General features: G+C 40.4%; 1 protein-coding gene across 2 annotated transcripts in view; it reads left to right on the forward strand.

The window, feature by feature from the left end:
* nt5dc1 (5'-nucleotidase domain containing 1) overlaps nt 1–15,983 on the forward strand; it is a 602,479-nt gene that overhangs the window by 518,944 nt on the left and 67,552 nt on the right. For both annotated transcript variants that reach the window (XM_041187282.1, XM_041187283.1), the window contains exon 9: nt 1,896–2,014. In XM_041187282.1, coding sequence (XP_041043216.1) covers nt 1,896–2,014 — 119 coding nt within the window. The remainder of the gene's footprint in view (nt 1–1,895; nt 2,015–15,983) is intronic.

Raw genomic sequence — 15,983 nt, forward strand, 5'->3', positions numbered from 1 at the left:
AGCCAAATTGATTCTGTCCTTGAACCCTCTGGGACATCCTCTTTCTCCAGCACTGCAGTGCTCTCCTTAACCAGTACTGCCACCCCTTCTCCTTACTCTCCTTCCTATCTTTTCTGAACACCTTGTACCTGGGAATATTTAACACCCAGTTCTGCCCTTCCTTGAGCCAGGTCTCTGTTATCGCCACAACATCATAGTTCCACATGGCAATCTGCGCCTGTAACTCCCCAATCTTATTTACTATACTCCGTGCATTCACATACATGCATTGTAACCCTGATTTAGATTTTGTTACTTTCTCCCTTACCCCGACTTTACCTATTAACTCACTATTCTCCATACTAGTGATATCTGTCCCTCCAGTATTTTGTGCACCCTGGTATTCCTCCCTAATATTTTTTCTTGGTTCCTACACCCCTACCAAGTTAGTTTCAAGCCCTCCCAACAGCACTAGCAACACGCCCCACAAAGAACCCAGTCCTAGCTCTGTTCATTTGCAATCCTTCTGGCTTGTACAGGTGCCATCTTCCCCAGAGCCTGTGCCAGGCACCTAAAGGCTCCCTCCTACACCGTTTTCCAGTCACGCATTTATATGCCTTATCCTTCTATTTCTGTACTCACTGACATGTGACACTGAGAGTAATCTGGAGATTATTAGAGGTCTTGCTTGCTAATTTTCTACCTAGCTCCCTAATTTCTGATTGCAGGACCACATTCCCCTTCCTACCTAAGTCATTGGTACCAATGTGGAACACGACCTCTGGCTGTTCACCCTCCCCAGAAGAATGTCCTGCAGCTGCTCTGTGACATCCTTGACTCTGGCACCAGGGAGACAACATACCATCCTGGAGCCACAGAATCCTCCTCTCGCACTCTCCTCTAGGTGCTGCCAACTGTCTGTCCTGGTGTCCTCTCGCACTCTCCTGGATTTGCAAAATGCATTCAGTAAGGTGCCACACAGAAGGCTAATGCACAAGATAAGGGCTCATAGAGCTGGGGTTAATAACATGGATAGAAGATTGATTAAAGGGCAGGAATCAGTGTGTAGTGATAAACTAGGAATTTTCAACTCGGCAAACTGTGACTAGTGGAGTGCCACAAGGATTGGTGCTAGGACCTCAGCTATTTGCAATCTGTGTTAATGACTTGGATGAAGAGACCAGGAGTTACGTAGCTTAAGTTTGATGGTACAAAGTGAGTGGTGACAGTAAGCTGTGAGGAGCACACAGGAATAAGGAAGTGTTGCTACACTTGTACAGAGCTTTGGTGAGATCACACCTGGAGTACTGTGTGCAGTTTTGACCTCCATACTTAAGAAGGATATACTTGCATTGGAGGCAATACAGCAAAGGTTCACTAGATTGGTTAAAAACAAAAAACTGCAGATGCTGGAAATCCAAAACAAAAACAGAAATACCTGGAAAAACTCAGCAGGTCTGGCAGCATCGGCGGAGAAGAGCAAAGTTGACGTTTCGAGTCCTCATGACCCTTCAACAGAACTAAATAGAAATATGAAAGGGGTGAAATTCCACCCCCCCCCGCCCAAAACCAGCTTATATTTCACCCCTTTCCTAATTCTACTTAGCTCTGTTGAAGGGTCATGAGGACTCGAAACGTCAACTTTGCTCTTCTCCGCCGATGCTGCCAGACCTGCTGAGTTTTTCCAGGTATTTCTGTTTTTGTCACTAGATTGGTTCCTGGGATGAGATGGTTGCACTATGATGAGAGGCTGAGTAAATTGAGCCAATGCTCTCTGGATAGGGCAGACTGCAAAAACAAAAAGGAACCTGGATCATCTAAATGGTACTAATGTTTTTCTGACATTGATATTTATATCTCAAATATATGAGGAAAATGTAAACTCTTTTTGATGAACTCTTTTAATTTATTCACAGTTAATGATGAAGAAAGGGAGCCACTTCCCTCGTTAGAGCAACCTGGCTGGTACTCACAAGGTAACTGGAGCCACCTTAATGAACTACTGAAAAAGATAACAGGAAAATCTGAGCCAAAGGTATGCTGAGTGTTTATAGTATATAAAGTAGATAATAACAGTAAAATATTCACTGAAGTCTTTTTTACTCCCAGATATTTTTTACTCTTTTCTATATATTCCTCACAGGAGAAAAAAGCTCAGGTATAAGAAAGAAAGCAAGTTGACTCTTCATCAACGTAGATTTGCACTAAAAATATTTAAGAACTGTGGAAAAACCTGGATGTTGTTCTAATATGATTTACAATCCTGCTAATTATCAATGTCTGTCTCCAAATGGATACATTCATTTTATTTTAACATCTATCTTACTTGGTTTAACTTAGTAGTAGTTTTGTTATAAAATATTTAGTGTTTTGGCTTCAAGCAATTTTAAAAGAGAGATATTTTATTGCTTGCTGCTCTGTTTAAAATATTGAAACATACTAAATGAAGGCAACTTTTACTCTTTTGAGCAACCAAATAAATTAAATTAAAGAAAACGAGGGACAAAGTGAGAAGCAGTTCCTTAAAAGGGTTGAAGGCAACTTTTATGAGAGCAAGGACTAAAAGCACAAGTTATTGCTAAATCACCTGAGGATTCCAAGACTGGTTTAGATCCCAGGTCCAATCTAAGTCTAATCTGACACTAGGATGCTTCAAAAGGTTGTTGGGTTACTCCAATCACATCCAAACGATCATTTGTTAGTTGGGTAGTTGACAAGCTAACTCAAGGGGGGAGGGTTGGAAGAGAAGCACTTATACTTGCGGCTCATGATTATGAGTGATTTATTGCAAACAAAAATCTTAAATTTAAGCCCACTTACATAGGTAAGAGGGGAGAACTGACTAAGCTTAATTGGGTAAATGGGCAAAATTGTATGGAGGTAGATGAACAGTGGGAAGCGTTTAAAGGAACAATTCAAAATGTTCAACAAAAATACATTCCACTGAAGAACAAAAACTCAGCAAGAAGGACTCATCCTTGGCTCACTCAGTAAGTTAAGGATAGTATTAGATTAAAAGAAGAAGCTTACCATGTTACAAAAACAGTAGTAAGTCTGAGGATTAGGAGTGTTTTAGAAACCAGCAAAGTGCCACCAAAAAGTTGATAAAAAGGGAAAAAAATAGAATGAGAGTAAACTAGCCAGGAGTATAAAAATAGTTTGGGTAAGAGCTTTTGTATGTATAAAAAGGAAGAGAGTAGCTAAAATAAATGTTGGTCCTTTAAAAGCAGAGGCAAGAGAAATTATCATGAGGAATGAGGAAATGGCAGAGGCATTGAACAAATATTTTGTGTCTGTCTTCACTGTAGAAGACACAAGTTCCATACCAGAAATAGACAATAGCCTAGGGGCTAAAAAGATTGAGGAAATTTAGGAAAACTAATATCAGCAGGAATAATATATTGGATAAACTTAAGGGACTAAAATATGACAAATCCAGTGGACCTGATGGTCTACACCCTAGGGTTCTAAAAGGGATAGCTGCAGAGATAATGGATGTGCTAGCTATGATTCTCCAAAGTTCCTTAGATTTGGGAATGGTCCCACTAGATTGGAAGTTGGCAAATGTTACACTGCTTTTCAAGAAAGGAGGGAGAGAGAAAAGCCTGAACTAAGGGCCAGTTGACCTAACATCAGTTGTTGGGAAAATGCTGGAATCTACTATTAAGGAAATCTCAACAATGCACTTAGAAAAGCATAGTGTGATTGGAACTAGTCAACATGTTTTTACTAAAGGGAAATTCTGTGAGACAAATTTGTTGGAGTTTTTTGGGGATGCAACTAGTAGGGGTAAATAGAGATGGAACCAGTAGATGTAGTAGTATACCTGGATATTGAAGTGGCATTCAATAGGGTTTATAGGTAAGATAAGGACTCATTGAGTTGGGGATAATATATTAGCATGGAAGAAGGATTGGTTAATAGATAGAAAATGGAGAGTGGGCATAAACGGGGCTTTTTCAAGTTGGCAGGCGTGAATAGTGGGGCGCCACAAGGATCAGTGCTGGGGCCTCAGCTATTTACAATCTATATTAGTGACTTAGATGAAGAGACAGGAAGTAATGTATCTAAGTTTGCTGATGATGTCAAGCTAGGTAGAAAATTAAGCTGCAGGGAGGACACAAAGGGGCTGCAAAAAGATATAGACAGGTTAGGTGAGTGGACAACAAGTTGGCAGATGGAGTATAACATTGGGAAGTGTGAAGTTATTCACTTTGGTTGTAAGAATAAAAAAACTGAAGTTTTTTTAAAATGTGAGAAACTTGTAAGTGTTCATGTTCAATGATACTTGGGTGTGCTAGTACAAGGAATGCAGAAAGTTAGCATGCAGGTGCAGCAAGCAATTAGGAAGGCAAATGGCATGTTGGCCTTTATTGCAAGGGGTTTGGAGTACAAAAATAAAGAAGCCTTCCTACAGTTCTGCAGGGTATTGCTGAGACTACATCTGGAGTACTGTGAGCAGCTTCGGTCTCCACATTTAAGACGTGCTTGCATTGGAGGTGGTACAGTGACGGTTCACTAAATAGGTACCTGGGATGAAGCAGTTGTTCTATGATGAAAGGCTGAGTTAATTGGGCTTATATTCTCTGGAGTTTAGAAGAATGAGAGGTGATCTCATTGAAACCTACAAAATCGTGAAGGGACTTGATAGGATGGACGCTGAGAGATTGTTTCTATTGGTTGGGGAAACTAAAACATGGGGGCACAGTCTCAGGATAAGGGGCCAATCATCTCTGACTGAGATGCGCCGAAATTATTTCATTCAAAGGATTGTAAATTTTTGGAATTTTCTACCTCAGAGGGTTATGGATGCTCCATCATTGAGTACATTTAAGGTCAGATTTTTGGTCTTGCAAGAAATTAAGGGATATGGGGAGCGGGCAGGAAAATAGAAATGAAGCCCAAGATTAGCCATGGTTGTATTGAATGGCCAAGCAGGCTCGAAGGGCTGTATAGTCTACTCCTGCTCCTATTTCTTATGTTCTTATTCTTAGCTTTGCTATCACTAAAGAAAATGACTATTATCAGTACTTAGACTGAATATTTACCCAAGTTTCAGAAGATAATGAGTACAGTTATCATAAATAAAGCAAAATTTGTTTACATCAAATTTAAATTTACCATTTTATTGGATAAGGTTTTTGGTGCGATGCCTGGTCAGATTTAAGTTTTGACTTCCTTTCAGTAAATAATTATTATAAAAGGGTGTAGTTGCTCCCTACACTTCAATTTGTAGCCAAAAAAATTGTATTGCAGCCAGAAGCCTCTATTGCCACAGTATGAATCACACTACACAGTATAGTGCGTCAGTGGGTACTTTGACATTGCAGCATGTACTTAAAACTGATAGATATATATTTGTTCTTCAGTTATAATTGCCCAAACCTAGCTGCCCTGAAAAAATCAGTCCTTTCCTTAAACCACAGCAGTTTGTCATGATGGTATTCTTTCAGTGAATCTGGGTAGAGAATTTCACGATCAGGTACATCTTGAAGGGTAAGTTAAACATGATGATGTTCCCACAGCTTTGCTACTATCGGTAGAAGTCATATGGGAGGGAGGTGCTGTCAAAGTAACCTTGGTGAGTTGTTGCAGTGAATCCTGCAGTATGTAAACCATAGTGCACAAGTAAAGGAGGGCTAGATATTGATTCCAATGCAGAAACACCAGTCAAGTGAAAGGTTTTACTGTTATGGCTCTGGCCATCTATGCGAGTGATAGTAATTCCGCCATACTTCAACGTAAGCCTTGTAAAGACAGGGAGGCTAGAGTCAGGAGAACAGCCACTCATCTCAGTTCTTGGTAGCTATGGCTGGCCCAGTTCAGCTTCTGGTAAATAATGATCCCCAAGCTGTTGATTTTGGGAAACTGAGCAATGGTGCTGCCATTGAAGGGAAAATTCTAACTCCCACTACCTGGTACTGGAGTTAAATTCAAGATTGGCCCTGCTTGCTTCCCATCTATCAGCATATTGCCTCTATAGATTTCATTGGCATCCTACCTGATTGAGACCAGGAGCCTTAAAAATCCATATATATCAGGATCCAAAGACATTTATAGGACTAGTAATAGCAGATGGGCAAAAAGAAGAAGCTGGATAAGGTAAATGTTTCACTTATATTAATGGCCTCGGCAAGGGCAGAAATCATCTCTGAGCTCTACAAGAACAATGTGGGTTACTGCAAGCCAGGCCTCTCCCCATTTTGCAATCGCAAACATATCTACTCATTAAATCTACCCTTTCCCTGACTGACAAGCCTGAATGAATGCTCATTTGGGACATGTAGCTTACCTAATGTATGGCACTTGTTCACCCAAGCCTGCCATGTCATCCAGGTTTCTGCTATATGCTGGCACGAGCTGCTTCATTACTGGATGGGTAATGAATGCAGCTTGGCACTGGAATTATTAGCAAACAGCCCTTCTTATGACCTTATGATGTGGAGAAGTTCATTGATGAGCAGCTTAGGACATTTCCCTGCAGTGATGTCTGGGCTATAATGACTGGCCTCTAATAACCATGATCAACTTTCTTAGGGCTAGGTATGACTCTAGCCATTGGCAAGCCTTCAAGTGACTCACCAATTGAGTCAGTTTTACCAAGGTTCCTTCAAGCCACATGTGGTAATTATAGATTTAGCTGATGTGTAATATACCTTTAAGAAGAATGTTATTATGGAAGATCACATGATCTTAGTATCCAACAGCAGAGTAGCACGGGCTGCCTCTGTATTTAATAGTCAGTGGGCAGTAGTTTGTAGTAGGAGTTGGTTATATAGAGATAGAGTTTGAAGTAAAAGCATATGTGTAGTGTTGCTGAGTACCTTTGTTAATAAACAGAAAGTTTCCACCCAAGACGTGACTGCTGACCTACTCTCTCAATAGTATCAACTCGGCCACCACCTCACAACAAACTGGCGAAGAGGATTAAACAAGTTAAACAGAAGGAATCAAAAGAAACAAAATCGGCACTGTACAGCAGTTGTTAAGCAGAAGTTCAGTTCAAATCATTGAAATAATCCCCTCACAGCCTGCCACGATTTGGAGGAATTGATCCTTTTGATCCAGCAATGGATGATTGGTCCCACTACATTGAGCATCTTTCATTTCATTTCCAAACAAATGAGATCACGGGGAAGAGAAGAGGCAGGCAATTCTTTTAAGTACGTGTGGGAATGAAAAATATGGCTTGATTCGAAGTTTGATGGTACCCAGTGTCACAGTTTTGAAAAGTTTTGATGAATTGGTAGACAGGGTGAAGGGCGATTACCAACCAAAGCCCTCAGTAATGAAGCAAAAGTTCACATTTAATTCAAGGATTCGAGCTCTGGGAGAGATAGTAGCAAGCTTGAAGCAATTAACAGAGCATTGTGAGTTTGGTAAATGATATGCTTAGAGATCGTTTAGTGTGTGGTGTGAATGAGGACATGATTCAGAAGTGATTGTTATCCAAAACAAGTTTGTATTTTAAAGCGCTAGAGATTACAATGGAAAGTGCAGTAAGAGATTCGAAAGCCATACAGGGTGCGCAAAACAGTACCGTCTTCCATATCAGGTGGGAAGCCCCAGCCAAAAAGGGCACAAAAATGCAAGATTCTGCTAATAGGCAGGTGCAAAGAACCACTTTTTAAAATTTTTCTTGGACTATGGCATTAAAATTGGACTGTGGCTTTAAAAAATGACCATCGCTGCAGTTGAAAGGTATGTTCACTAGAACAGGATGAGGAATATCTACAATGTTGCTATTCAGGAACATAGAGAGCCATAAGAGAACAAGATGGGTCTGGACTAGGGGGAACTGCCTAACGATAGCATTTAATTGGCTCCTGACCAGGTGACCAGGATTTTGTGTGGTAATAGTGCAGGCGGAACATCTCCTAACCTGCAAAGAAGGAAGACCTGAAACCTGTCTCTCCTGTGTTTGTAAGATTCCAGCAATTCTGCTGGCTATCCTTCATATCTCTGTAACCTGCTTTCTCTGAAAAGCCCTGTCTTGAGGAAAAGGGGAAAAATCACCAGGAGAGACATTGAAAAGCAAGTTTTTCAACCAGTGAACCACAGACTGAAAGACCACCTCATGTCATCAACAACAAAATGCAAGGAATTTGGAAGACATCAATCAAAATCAACCCATCTAATCCCAATCTCTGGATTGGTGCTATTGAACTGTTTTATCTTGCCCTTAAAATCCAGGTTTTGTGTGTCTTGTGTGTGTGTGTGTGTGTCGTGTGTGTGTGTATAGGGGTTTAAAAAGGGGTAGAGTTTAAGTTATTGAGTTAGAAGTTAGCAATTCATATTTCTTTCTTTTGCCATTAGTTAAAGACAATTTGTTCAAAAAATAGTTATTTACTTATTGGGCAGAATTTTACGGCAGCGGGATTTTACGTTCCCGCTAAAGTCAATGGGGATTATAATGTCTCACCACATTTTATAGCCCCCGTCCCCGCCGAAACGGGGCCATAAAATTCTGCCCACGAAGTTTACAAACCTAAACAAAAATACCTGGAAAAACTCAGGTCTGGCAGCATCTGCGGAGAGGAACACAGCTAACATTTCGAGTCCAAATGACCCTTCAACAGAACTAAGTAAAAATAGAAGAGAGGTGAAATATAAGCTCATTTGGGGGGGGGGGGGGGGGGGGGGGGGGGGGGGGGGGACAAGTAGAGCTGGATAGTGGGCCAGTGTTAGGTGGTGATAACCAAAAGATGTCACAGACAAAAGGACAAAGAGGTGTTGAAGGTGGTGAACAAGGTACAGATAGCTCTAGTGGAGGTGGGGTGGGGTGAAGGAATCAAAAAGGACTAAAAGGTAGAGATAAAACAATGGATGGAAATACATTTAAAAATAATGGAAGTAGGTGGGAAAAGAAAAATCTATATAAATTATTTTTGCTTTTAAGTTTACAAACCTGATGCTCGTACTCTGTTAACCTAAATTAATCTATTAGGTGGAATTGGGGCAATCTGATGGTTTGGTCAAACTTTTCACATTTGTCATTGGCTTGGGGAACACTGGGGCTTGGTATTACAGTGCACTATCCCCAATGAGTCGTGACTCAGGAAACAGCCCCCGCTAGTAGAAAAGTGAGAAAAAATGACTTTGCAGCTAAAACAAGAAGTAATATCAATAGAGATGGAAACAAACAATGTTTTAATGATTGGCACTTTAAAAAAATGTTTTTATTGTCATAAAAATGGACACATAATGAGACAGTGTAAGGAAAGAGTCAAACAAACTTTTAAACAAAAGAAAAAAACCAATGGGATCTACAATGTAGAAGAGCCTGAAGCAACAGATTCAGATGTTTGCTCGTTGTATCATTTGAAGGTTGGAAGAACAGAACCAATCTATGTAACAGTGAAAGTGAATGGGAGACCTCTTCGAATGGAAGTGGACACAGGAGCTTGGGGAATTGGGGAACATACCTTAAATATCTGAACAATGGCAAACATCAATTAAATTTGGAAGAAACAGCTGCCCAATTAAAAACATACATGGTGAAGACGTCCCAGTCAAAGGCATAAGTAGAGTAACTGTTCATTATGGGAGCCAATCGGTTAAGCTACCAGTGTTAGTATTGAGAGGCAAGGATCAAGCCTCCTAGGGCGAAACTGGCTAAGAGAAATCAACCTTGAGGGACCACTGAGATTTCAAAAGGAAGCAGGAAGCATTTCTGCTTTGGAAAAGGAGTATATAGAGGCTCAACAACCTAAAGAACTGCAGGCTATCTTAAGCCAAAACATGGAAGAACAGCAGAAGGAACTCGAAGTGACCCTGCTTGATGACAGATTTCGAGACAAGTTCAGCAAACTTTGAAAGGAAAAAGAAAACCTGCTGAAAGACCTTCACACACTACGGGATTCCCTTAGGTCAGTTTGTACCACTGGAAAATTGCGAAGAGAAGCGGAAAGAATTCACCTCTCTGACCAAACTGAAGGATGAGTTGGCAGAGAAGACGCAACAATACTTAATTTTCCAGGAGACAGCAAACAACTACAACAAAGAGATGGAAGAGCTGAAGAATCAGCTACATACATAAAGCCAAAGAAGATTTGAATTCAAAAATCATAGAATTTTCTAAGAAGCAGACAGGTGATGAAGACTCAACCACTGAGTTCAAGTCAAGCTTGCATCTGAGATTAGTCTGGCCAATATTGAAATCAAAAAGAAGAGATTAAAGTCAGTGCCAGAAAGAAGAAAGCAGATAGAACGAAGACACAGAAACGCAAATAAGGCTTTAATCCTGGTAGCATACAAGTGCACTTTTGTTCATAGGCCTGGTAATCAAATTGCAAACACCAATGCACTTAGTCATTTGCCTTTACAAGAAAATTTGAGAGTGTCCCAGTTGAACAAGAACTTGTTTTGTTAAATTTCTTAGATTCTACACTGGTATATGCTCGACGGATCAGAGACTGGACAAGTCAGGGCCCAGACTTATCTCAAGTACGAGAACAAGTGCTTCATGGTTGGTCAGTATCCAATAAAATGAAACAGAAGGCATGAAATAACCAGCCAGGAAGGCATCTTATTGTGGGGAGCAAGAGTGATAGTTCCTCCCAAAGGGAAGGTAACCATTGTTAATTGAACTACACAGCACATATCCCGAAATATCCCGAATGAAGACCATAGCTTGCAGCTACCTATGGTGACCTGGGATGGATGGCGAAATAGAGAGTTTAGTGAGCAACGCAGCAACTGCAAAAGTTAACTTCAACAGCTCCATTACACCCTCGGGAGTGGCCAGGAAAACCATGGGTACTTGACTATGCAGGACCTTTCATGGGAACAATGTTTCTGCTCATTGTAGATGCCCAATCAAAATGGATGGACGTATGAAATGAAATCACCAATCACCAACATCAACTGCTACAATTGAGAAGCCACGTTAAAGTTTTGCCATCAATAGACCACCAGAAGAAGTCATTTCTGATAAGGGCACAGCATTCATGAGCGCTGAGTTACAACGGTTTATCAGCCTCAACGGTATCACTCATATGAAAACTTCACCATACTACCCTTCCTCAAATGGACTGGCCGAAAAGGCGGTTCAAACATTCAAGGCTGCCATGAAGAAGTTGACTGGAGACTCATTAACAACCAAACTAGCACGCTTTCTTTTCCATTATAGAACTACCCTCACACGACCACAGGGGTCACACCTGCTGAGTTATTGTTGAATCGCCGCTTCAGGATGAGATTGAGCTTAATAATGCCAAATTTAGATAGAAAGGAGTCCGGGAAGGCAGAAAACTAGACATGACTGGCAGAGTCATGAGAGGAAACTTACTGTGGGAGAGAAGGTATACGTGAAGAACTTTGGAGAAGGACCGAAGTGGTTACCGGGTGAAATAAGTGCAGTGACTGGAACTCTATCTTACCGTGTGGCGGTGGAGAGCCGAGTCATGCAGAGACATGTGGATCATATAAGGAAAAGAGAAACAGATTGTCAAGAATTGATTCCATCAGTGTTCACGACCAGTTCAGTGTTTCCTGTTGAGAATACTCAACCTAGGACTGACATGTCTGATGTTCCTGCAAGAGTTGAAGATACAGAACTACAGGTCCCCACTAAAGAACCTGATGTTCAGGCAACCCCGGAAAAGGAGGTTCCTGACAAAGCATCTGAAGTTGTAGAGCCAAGACATATAAGGAAGACAGCAGAAAGACTGAAATTGTAAATTCCTTCCCAGTGTAAATATATTGTTTGAGAAATTTACAAGCCCCAAATACTTGTAAATATAAAATGTATATTTGAGTAAAGTGGGGGGGGGGGTAGGGGGGGTGGGTGGGGTGGCGGGGGATGTGGTAATTGTGGATTTATCTGATGTGTAATACACCTTTAAGAAGAATGTTATTATGGAAGATCACATGATCTTAGTATCCAATAGCAGAGTAGCGCAGGCTACCTCTGTAGTTAGTAGTCTGTAGTAGGAGCTGGTTGTGTAGAGATAGAGTTTGAAGTAAAAGAGCATGTGTAGTGCTGCTGAGTACTTTTGTTAATAAACAGAAATTTTCCACCCAAGAAGTATCTGCTGATCTACTCTATCTAATAGTACTAACTCGGCCATCGCATCACAACACCACACTTAGTCAGATACTCTCTTGATATCAAGCTGTGCTCAACTCTCTCCTGACATTCACCTTAAGAGTTCATGTCTAGATTGAGAATATGATGATGTCCGAAGCCAAATGGTTCTGGCTGAACCCGAGCTGAGCATTGGTGAGCAGGTTATTCATGAGTAAGCATTACTTCGTGATGCTATTTATTTCTTTCATCACTTTACTGACAATTGGGAAGAGGTTGATAATTGTAGTAATTGGTAAGGGGAATGCTGGATTTTACTCAATTGACGAAAGGTCACAACCTGAAAACTCGATGTTTCTCTTTCCACAGATGCTGCCAGACCTGCTGAGTTTTTCCAACATTTTCTGTTTCTCTGTTAGATTTCCAATATCTGCGGTATTTTCCTCTTGTAGAAATTGGCTGTGTTAGATTTGTCCTGTGTTTTTCTAATGGAGCAGCTTGGCTAAGGGGGTGGTTAGCAGCAATGCACAGATCATCATCACTACATCTAGGATGCTGCCAAGGCCTCCTTCCTCTTTGAATAGTCATTTTTCCAATTAATCTGGACTAGATCCCTTCCTATCCCTTTGAAATCTAGTCTGTGACTGGACCTTATTTGCTTTGTCTGTTTTCAATGTAAGCCTATTAAGGTTTTTGCAAATATTTCCTAAATATCCGTCCACCTGGAGCTACCCAAAGCTACATCCAGTGCTGCATACTTCATTTTCCGTCCCCATAATTATAACTCCAAATGCCAAAAATCTCATCCTTTCTTTACAGTTACATGAAGTAGTTTATAATGTACTTTCAAAATGTTAACAGAACTCTCATTATTTTTTAACTCAACCCAGACAGACTCTATCTGTGCGCCACTATTATTTAATAACTTTCCTTATATTCCTGGCAGCTTGACCAGTGACTTGAAAGTGACTACAGGACCCACATACACTGTATCCCACACCCTGCCTTGAGTTTGCTTTACAACTTGTTTAGAGTGGAACCTCTATCAGTCCCAAGCAATTCCAATGATGTTAAAAAGGATGGGATCAGGAGAAGGAATTCCCTTGGCTCTGATCTCTCTAATACCCAGCAACTTGGACATTGGAATGAGTTCAGCATCTGTAGCGTTTGTGCAGCCCACCTGAGCTCCCAGGCCTTCATCTTATACTGGGCCCCTATAAAAATCATGCCATCCTTTATTTTCAGTCCCCTTATAAGGGGCAGATTCTAAAGTTCCCTCCTGATTGATGGAAGCAGCATGTGTGCAGTTTTCTGGTGCTACTTTTCTCAACCTCCCCTTCCTTCAGCAAATGCCCAAGATGCATCCATGGGGATAGTGGTACCACCATTCGCCACATCCATACAAGTGAAGTGAGCTTCCTTGATCTGCACTCTGATGAATGTGACGCCTACTATACCAGACAATATCAACATATCCAGGTCAGGGTTTCCAATCCATGTGTCTTTAGTTGATAAGGACACTCCTCCTCTCTTTCCACTTTCTATCTCCTTAAAATTTATCCTTTCATTCTTTTAATTCCCTGACTGTCTTTCTGATGCTTTGTCAATTCACATACAAACACTGCAACCCTGGCACATTTGTACTATTCACTGACATGTTCTATTCTATTTTTCTTATTCTTTCCACCACTATCCATATCTTTAATCTCAGTCCAACTGCCCTAATGTCAATTCTCATATCCTCCTTCACTCCAAGCTTACCACTTTAAATTGGTTTGTCCTTCCACTATACTTATTTTGAGCCCTTCTTTCATATGCTTTTTCAAATCTGTCCCTTATTCCTGCACCACTACCTTATTTACCCTGTCTGCAAGGATACTTCTGCCAGACAGTTTAATGAATCCCATCCCACTGACAATGATTTTACCTGCTTTTTCTCAATGTTTTAAAGCTGAATCGCTTTTTTCCATAATCCCTGTCAAACCATGCATTGTGCTTAATTTCCTTCTTCCAAATTGGCCTAGTACATGCTAGTGTAAATAATGTTGTCAAATTGTCTTGGAGGTTCTACTCTTCAGTCTAATACCTAACTTCTCAAACTCTCACCAAATGCCCTGCAGCAGCACTGCAACATTGCACAGCATACAACATTAGCAGTTTGCTGTAGAAACCTCTCAAGTGATGTGTAATTTTTGCCATCTTTATCTACTTGATAGTAGTTTTCTTTGAGAAACAGCTTTCCTTAATGGATTTGTTCTCATATCTTTATTGCACTTAGTTTAGTTGCCAAGGGAATGTACGGAGAAACAGCTGCTTTCTGTTTAAGAAGGCTGGAATACCCAAAACAGAAATGAAAATAGTTCCGTGAAACTCATTCAAGATGGGTATTACCTCACCAGTGCTGAGTAACACAGATGATGACATTAATACTTTTAAAATTGATATCACTGAATATAAATGGAAGAGAGTTAAACTTCCTCTAAATTAAATTCAGCCAACTTCGTCCCTTCACATATTATTTTTATTTATATATAAAATATTCTATATCACATACCACAACTTTAGCTGAAACTTGCAGATGATATATGAAGCGTTCAACATTTGAAGTATTGTTTTGACAGATTCAACCTATTTAAATAGAAGTACCTCAACCTACATGTCATAAATCAGCTAGATACCTGTTCAAAAATGATTTTTATATGTTCCAAAGATAATTTTTTCTGTATTTTTCCCCAGGCTTTAAATCACTTTGTCTTGAGAGACAGTGTGAAAACAATAGTGTTTTTTTAAAATCATGGTCTACATTTATCCCTCGACCAATATCACTAAAACAGTTTATCTTGTAATTATTGTTCTTCTGTTTGTGGGGTCTTGCTTCATACATATTGGTTGTCGCGTTTCCTACAATACAACAGTGATTCCTCTTGAAAAAGCACTGTAATCAATGTGAAACACTTTGGGATGTCCTGAGGCCATGAAAGGTGCAATAGAAATGCAAATCTTTTCTTTCAATTATGAGCTACCTTTGCTGTTGGCAATCGGAATGAGATGTCACAGTAACACAGAACATTGTTGGAAAACAGTCAAGTCTAAGCTGGAGGCAAAATTAGAAATAACTTATAACATCTCCAGCAAGGATAATGGTGCTTGAACAAACTGAAGGTATCTCACAATTCAACTTTTACAGGTGTAATACATTTATATCATGAGCTGCTTTGATATTTTAAAAATGATTCTATTGCATAACTTCAGCTTGGATTAAGATGAAAAAAAAAGAGTTCCTCAGATTTAAAAGTATCCTTATCATAATTTGTTAATTTGGTTATGTGAAGCTCTTGATCCATATAAATTCTCCCAACCCATATCCACAGCCACCCCTTAACCTTGAAATCTTACATGACCTCTTTACTCCCATAGTCTTGATCCTTGTAACACTCACCATCAATTTCCCCCTACTTGTTTCTAACCCCATTTCCTTCTGCAACTGCCTCCAGAAAGAACTCTACCAAGTCACTCACAACTCAACTTTTAGCGTCCCAACTCTCTAGCCTCTAGCCTTCCATTCTCCACAGCTGCCAATCTGCGAGCCACCCTCCACATTGGATACCCTTGTCTTCAGTAAAACTTGTACTGTACCCCATCCTGGTTCTTACTCCTGTTATGTATCCTATCTTTGCTCCCACAAGTCCATGGGGTGTTAATATGAGTGTGTTTGTGCACAACTGGTTCAGGTATCCATCAGCAGAGTAAGGTGGACCTTACATCAAATGTTATCAGGCCTTGCTCTTCTCTGCCAAAAGACACATTACTCTAGGATCATACATTCTCCAATTTTATCTTGTCTACAAAACCCACCTCACATTCCCTGAATTACATTGCCATGAATTGGCTGACCACCCAACTTCTCTTCATGTGCCCCATGCTGTCTGACTTTGTAAATAGTCTCCTCTCCTTAGATAAGGTTCCTCTTCCTTTC

This window comes from Carcharodon carcharias, chromosome 5 (assembly GCF_017639515.1).
Source record: "Carcharodon carcharias isolate sCarCar2 chromosome 5, sCarCar2.pri, whole genome shotgun sequence".
Classification (NCBI taxonomy): domain Eukaryota; kingdom Metazoa; phylum Chordata; class Chondrichthyes; order Lamniformes; family Lamnidae; genus Carcharodon; species Carcharodon carcharias.